At 36.8% G+C, this 7,226-nt stretch overlaps 1 protein-coding gene across 4 annotated transcripts; it reads right to left on the bottom strand.

The window, feature by feature from the left end:
- Positions 1–421: 421 nt before the first annotated feature.
- Positions 422–4,134, bottom strand: LOC143450831 (synaptic vesicular amine transporter-like). 4 transcript variants are annotated; one of them, XR_013114782.1, is made up of 10 exons: positions 3,943–4,134; positions 3,301–3,633; positions 2,745–2,921; positions 2,434–2,609; positions 2,200–2,350; positions 1,707–1,875; positions 1,411–1,577; positions 1,188–1,332; positions 923–1,089; positions 485–627 (listed from the first exon to the last, which is right to left on the bottom strand). XR_013114782.1 is itself a non-coding variant. In XM_076951553.1 (9 exons), the coding sequence occupies exons 1-9, from the start codon at positions 4,037–4,039 to the stop codon at positions 585–587; spliced, it is 1,458 nt and encodes a 485-aa protein (XP_076807668.1). In that variant the 5' UTR covers positions 4,040–4,133; the 3' UTR covers positions 422–584. The 4 variants fall into 4 exon arrangements, 3 of the variants coding, with proteins under 3 accessions (XP_076807668.1, XP_076807666.1, XP_076807667.1); XM_076951553.1 differs by lacking the exon at positions 923–1,089 and having other exon boundaries at positions 422–627; positions 3,943–4,133; XM_076951551.1 differs by lacking the exon at positions 485–627 and having other exon boundaries at positions 646–1,089.
- Between the last annotated feature and the right edge of the window lie 3,092 nt (positions 4,135–7,226).

The raw sequence follows: 7,226 nt of genomic DNA on the forward strand, positions 1-7,226 counted from the left end.
TTTAACTTAAGTCGCTGACCATCTCACGATTCGAGTTAAACTCGAATGACCCACATAAAGCGTGATTGTTGAAATGGGCAACATATGCCGCGTAATCAATAAAAATGAAATGAAAGACGTTACAAGTAAAAGGATTTTATGCTTTTAGAAAAACGTTCGGCGTAATTGATGTATTTACAGGCAGATAAAAACAGAGCTTTTTTCGTTTGATTTTTAACTTATTGAGTAATCTTGTGAAATATAATTGCTTCAGGCAACATGACTACCAGGTAAAATTATTAAGGCATTTAATATAGAGTTAATATGTAGAAAGATCTTCTCATAATTAAAGCAAGGCAATTCACCACAACCTCAATAATCTCATCGCGCTGGATTGTTAACTCATCCTTAAATATAAATTGAACAACAATTTATAAAAATTCGCATACCCAAATTATTTTCCATGTCTTTTTATTAGCGACATAATATATAATGCAACGTTCATAACTGAAGGACATGGTAAAACACTTAACTGAAGCAAGGAATCATTGTTTGAAATTATGTCTTCAGCTTCTCGTTGCTTCCTGAATAAAACTTACTCTGTTTTAAACGTTGCTCACAGAACTTGTCGTGACTTTTGAGTTGACACTGAAAGATAGCGATTAATATTAGACTGTTTGCAGCATAGGCCTAATATAAGCATTAGGTTTGTTATTCGCCATAAACTTGACAAATAAAAATATAACTTAAACTGTAAAGACTACAAACGTTTTTGCTATGTTTCGGTATAAGAATCTAACTTTTGTGCAAAATTTCCATGTGATTATCATGAAATGATATGTCATGATATTACTTGATTGTTATGTTGTGATTCATATCTCATAAAGATAACAGTGCAAATGGGTCGTCAACGTTATTGTAATGAGCTATGGCCACCACTTACCCGGTTTCAGCCTGGGATCGTTTCTTGCTCATTTGCTCATGATGAAACAACGTGATTCCAAATGCAAGAACTATACATTTATTTCTATTTCTTGTCTTATGGGTTTAGTGGCCGTGCTAGTTGTTACCAGCAATTTATCACCATTATTTGTCGTTCTCGACCGTAACCTACGTTAGCACATGTCATACTAAGAGCTAATGAGGCACTAGTAACATAAAATGTTTGACGTCAAACTTTACCAAACTACATCAAAATTTTCTCTCACATTTGTTTGTAAACTGACGGTATTCGTTTCACTGACAAGACCAGGACCACTAAAAACGTGGCGTACCACAAGCAAACACAAGCAGACAGCAACATCAATTTGACGTAGGTCGAAGCTTGCAAGACTGCACTGGCGGCAAAAATACCTGCAACCAAACAACAGTTACTCATTACTGTGTAAGTAGTAGTCACATTATGTCATACTCATAACTACGGATCGTGACCTGCAGTAAAACCAACACAGATGATAGCATCCGCCAATCCGTATACGGTTCCGTAGTTTGACATTCCACTAACTGCTACCAGCCAGGCCAAATTTGGATAAATAAAACCGGCAACCACCCCACATCCACAGCCAACAACAAGCAAACAGATCAGGATGTGGAATAAGCTGAACAAGAAGAAATATCTCGGTACGTTTGAGCTGATATCTTTGCCTTTTTGGCAAGTTCGTTGTGACAAAAATGCTCTGAAACTCTCAATTTGTAGACAACGTTATTGTATCAAAATACATTTAAACCTTGATGAAAGTATTATTGCCAATAATCCCAAAGAAGTGATGGCCATTCCCAGCGCCACAATCGTCAACGGGAAAAGATAGCGGATGGAAAGGGTTGAATAAGGGACTAAACTTGCTGTCAGCTGGAAGCCAAAAAACGCAGGAAGAAAAACAAAACCCTTACCGGTACCTGGAAACAGTTCATTTTAAAAATAAAATTACTTGTGTGACAAACTTTGACTTAGAGTTTTAGCTACTTGATATTTTGTCTCTAAAGCTTGTAATTGAAACTATAGCTTTAATGCAATCTAGTAATTGGTAAATAAATAACTGATCAAAACCTAAACTCGTTTTAAACCAAAGTTCTCGGAGCAAAATCCTTAGCTAATCGGAAATTGGCCTCTACAATTTCTTATTAAGTTTTTCTTTACAAACAAATGACTGTAATGTAGACACCATAGACTGTTGAGAATTTAAAGCATAAAAATGCAGAGGCTAATATTTTCAGTTTTACCTGAAATTAATTCAGGAAATGACCGACAAGTTAACCAGCTTGAAAATCCGCCGAACATAACTCCTACCACCAATCCAAGTAACAGAAGGGCTTCCAGCACAAGCACGTAGAAGTGTTTGGGGAATTTCCACATGTCGATTGGTTTCTTATCCTATTACAGATTATAGTTTATTCTCTAAAGATCTCACGAAGACAATGCCTAATACAGTCAAAAAAATCAGTCAATGTAATAACCTTTTCAACTTTTTTTTCAGTCAATGTAACAACCTTTTTAATGGTTTTGGTGTCCAAATAACTGTGGAAAAGCTGACAGAGTCCGAGCGAAGTTATCGTCGCTGCAATGACGAAAAACGTGGCTGCATTTGTAGTATAGTCAACTGGGTTCAGTAAGCTCCAGACTGCCAGCCCACCTTCGTTGCAACAGTGTAATGTAATACACTCTACTAAGTTGATGTTGTCTTAACCGTGATAACCGAACAAACTAGTAATAGGCATAAAATTGTAATGCTGTTATGTTTAACAAATACCCCTTGAACAGTACCCACCTGATATGGAAGCTGCTATTGATGCCAGAGTCAGCTCAAATATATTTCGTCGTTCTTTTTTGTGGTTGAAGGTCTTCGCCAGCATAGTCATCCCGCCTACCGTAACACACGAAGACCCAATGCCATGTATGGTGGCCGATAAAAGAAGAAGAGGGTAACTCTGGCCCAGACAAAATCCTAAAATGAACATTTTTAGTTCAACTGAAACAATATTAAATGGTTTTTGGGACGCTTCTTTATAAAAACGTCGCCAATGCAGACCAGTACAAATGAATCCACATGAAAGGGACTAATGTTAGAACAAGACAAATCTAACAATGTTAAGCGGATTAGACTTCAGAGAATGTTGTACCAAAGCTTATACTTACTAATCTTTACCCTTAACTGAACAAAATTAAATTCCCCCCCCCCCCCAATTAAACAAAAGCGTTGTTGTAGATTTGTCTGAGATAAGCAAAAGCAAGAAATGAGTTTAAAATGTGTTGAGTTGATCTGAGTGAATGAACTTCATACATGTAAAAATATAGACTACTGCAGAATGGTTAAAGTAACCGACCTATTGCAGTTATGAAGAGAAATACTGTTCCTGCATACATGGCAAACTTGTGCCCGAATCTATCGATGATTGGACCTATGACAACACTGGAAAAAGCTTGAAATATTGATTTAGCGGTATAAAAAGCAGTTTTGTTGAAGTTTTCAAAGAAAGGAAAATATTTTTCAGCTTCCTTTGAACTTCGTGGCGTGACAACTTGCTGTGCAGACGACACATTTGCAGTTGCCAACCCAAAGGTGGCGTTTGTTAACCTGGTACCGTTAACGCTAGCTTTGGTCAAGTCTGAGTCACATATCATGGGGGTGTTCTGAAAGATCTTTGGAACGACCAGGGCTGTAAAACAAAACACTTAAAGCTTTAAAGCAATAGAAGCATTCCCAGCATTTTAATCCAAGCACATGATATCAACTACAAAAATAGTTTGCAGTAAAGTGTATTTAAAGAAATTTTTTGTTTTAAGAACTGCCCAAAAAACATTCAGCCAGCTTGATAAAGTCTGACATGACGCCTTTGCGTGTCTTCCAAGTTGTATAAAACTTTGACAGTGCAATTATATGCAACATTATAACGAGATTACAAATGTTTTGGACATAAACAACCATTTAATGATAAAAAATCCCAGGTATTAAAACAAACACTTACCCGTCATCGATAGAAGACCAAAATTGATTGTCATAGCAAGATTCACGACAACCACAGCAAACACTTTGAACATCAATATTTTTTCATTGGAATGCATTCTTAATTCCTTGCTTTGGGTAAATGATCTACGAGCTTAGTACAGTATTTACAATAGCTTCGCTAACTTAATGATTCTGAAAAACGAATTTGTAATTGATTCAGTTGAGATGCCAGCCTGGCCATCCACTGGTTTGGTCCTGCAATGTTACATATCGAGAAGAAAACGCGGAGCCGCGGACTTTGACGCAGTGCTGTCGGTTCTGTCTGCTATTGTTAATAGTTGATTAAGATCGTACGAAGTGCAGGATATATTTAGTACACCACAACAAAACCATTGAAACGAGCATATGTCATTTTTTTTTATAATAACAGCATAAAACAAAATTTGCGTTTTTGAAATAACACTCATTTATTCTGACGCAAATACCAAATCATTTTGAGGCGCTTATCTTCATACTTCTCAGCTTTTGCCTCGCACAGGTACTAAAATATTTCTTTGACATCGCTATAACAACCATAACGGTCAACAGCACGGTACCGCCGCACTTTCTTCTCGTTCTCTGACAGTGACAGAGTAGCACCGTTCTGGTACAGACCAGTGTGCGGCTAGTGTATGTACAGTATATCATGTTAAGTTGTAACTATAAAATTTACTTCTATATTCTAATTTACTAAACTTCTTTATAAACGACAAAAAAAAAATTAACTACAAAATAACACAGGCCTATACTTGTTAATCTTGTAGGTGATTTTCACGATTACTGTTCAACCTTAATGAAATTTTGGTTTACATATATGATACTATTACTTCGTTCATACAAAAATCCATTGGTATTAAAACATTTCTTACTTGACCAGTCTATGAGAAAAGTAGCACCATACTTTCGGCTTCTCACAGCCAACGATGAAGAATAAATAACACATTACAACTGACCGCAACACTGTCTGATACCAGTAACCTATTTCAACTGGTTGTCAGCATATAACCAGTTGCAGTAACCAAATTGACAAAGCTGCCACTATTGCACGGCAAAAATGCGTGCGTTCGATACTATTTTTAACAGTTCCTTGTTAACTAATGTTACGACGTAGTAACCTAAATCTAACTTCAATCATACCCCAAAATCAACTTTGGTCATATGCTCTGTGACCTAAATGCAGTGAAATAATCCCTTCCAATTGACAAACCCTGCAGCTTCAGTCTGACAGTGCAACTTAAAAGCTACTGTACATGCGTTGTTACATGCGAACATGAACAACTTATTCTGCAGCTGAAGCTGATAAAGTCTGACATCATGTCTCAGCAACCACAGTGAGCGGTGTGCCGTAATCTGTCGGCTGTGAATAGACTTCATGAAAAAGCAAACCACGTGTCGCTCGCTGCTGTTCTAGTTATGTTATTAGGATTAACCTAGATTCAACGTCTTGAAACGACAGTTCCAATAAGTGACATCTGCCCAGTGCTGTAATATAATGAACCAGAAGGCTGTAGTCTGGAACTGATCTCAGCTCGTCGAAGGAACCGAAGAACACGCCGCCGGCTGCCGTTCTATTTCCTTTGTTTAATTAAGGTCAATCTTGGAGCAGCGTGACTGACCGTTCTAATGGGCAACATATGCTTCGTAGTTTTGTAGTGGTAGTTTTGTAACAGCTGGTAGTTTTTGTGCGTTTCGAAATATCGTCCACGTACTTGTGATGGTAGAATATAATCCCGGCGTGGTTCTAAACTTAATTACAGTCTGGTGAAAGATAACTAATTGCGTCAAGTAACGTAAACCTTTGGTTACATTATCAACGCATTCAACATGTGCATTGAGACTATGATAGATTTGGATCAAGGTTGGCTACAACTAGATAATTTTTACTATCCGGATAACGGATATATCCGTATATTTGGAATTTATCTAACCGGTTAACCGGTTAGATAACTGCCAAGTGAAACAATCGATTTCACGAGGTTTGCATGAAAAATGGATTGAAAAATCATTACACAGTTTCATTGCAGATCTACGCACACGCGCAGTACGAGAAAAATCACGCAAATTTAATGTTCACTGCTTCTGCAACGCCCTCCTTTTAAAGCACAATGCATCATTCAATAATTCATTATGCTTTCTTTGTGACGTGATACTAAATTTCACTCGTGCATTTTACGAGTACCGTAGTTGAAAGTATAAGACAGGGGTGGACAAACTGCGGCTCTCCGGCATTTTTTTGTGGCTCTTCTAGTCGAATCGTAAAATTTCAAAGAAATTGTATAGGCTACCAAGACTACCGTTTATGAACGTTTCTCTCTTTTTCTTTTCCTTATTTAGGCCAGCATTCATGACAAGTTGTTAATTATTCAAATTTAATGATATTTTTCGATTGAGGAATGTAGATATGGAAAAATTAAACGATATAACTATTTATGACGTCATAAGTTCTTATGACTTGGCTCGTCAGTAAAAATTTAACAACCAAAGCGGCTCTCGGGTTCAAAAAGGTTGCCCACCCCTGGTATAAGACAATAGAAGTGTGAAAAAAGGTTTAATTGCGCTCAGCGGGAGTCAGCCTCTACGTAACAAAGCATGTTCAAACTTATTAAAAAGTGTAAAACGCATTAGCAACGATACTCTTCTAACAGGTTAACCGGCAGATTTATATCCGGATATCAGATAGAAAAAAAACCTGCGGTTAACCGGTTAACCGCTATCCGGATAATCCAACCATAGCTACAACCTCATTACTTCGTTGAGTTCTGAAATATTAATTCACTACCTAATCTAAACCTTATGAACGCGTATGTGGCATCAGATGATAATAAGTAGGGCAACCAAAAGTCAATATGGTCAATTTTTTTAACCTGCTCAGAATGCTATCAAACAAGCACAAAACAAATTTCAGCTTTGTACGACGTATAGTATAGAAGTTATTAGGTCAATATAAAGTCAAAATGTTACCTTAGGTCAAAATTTAAACTTTTTAGGTCAAAAAACTGCCCTAATAATAAATAACAATAAAAAGTTAGCTTAACATCTTGGACGTTGTCTCCTACAACAGGGTTTTAAATTAGACTGATCAAGTTTTATTCAATTCGAAAACACTGATGGCAAGACAAAAGGGATTTAACTCGCCCCACACACAAAAACAAACCTAGTGATGCCTTTTTTAATTTTAATCTTTTAAAAACCTTTTTTCTTTTAAAAACCTTTTAATTTCCTTCGTTTTAATCAGTCAACTTGCAAACGCTGAATGACTTCTCC

This window comes from Clavelina lepadiformis, chromosome 3, assembly GCF_947623445.1.
Source record: "Clavelina lepadiformis chromosome 3, kaClaLepa1.1, whole genome shotgun sequence".
Classification (NCBI taxonomy): Eukaryota; Metazoa; Chordata; class Ascidiacea; order Aplousobranchia; family Clavelinidae; genus Clavelina; species Clavelina lepadiformis.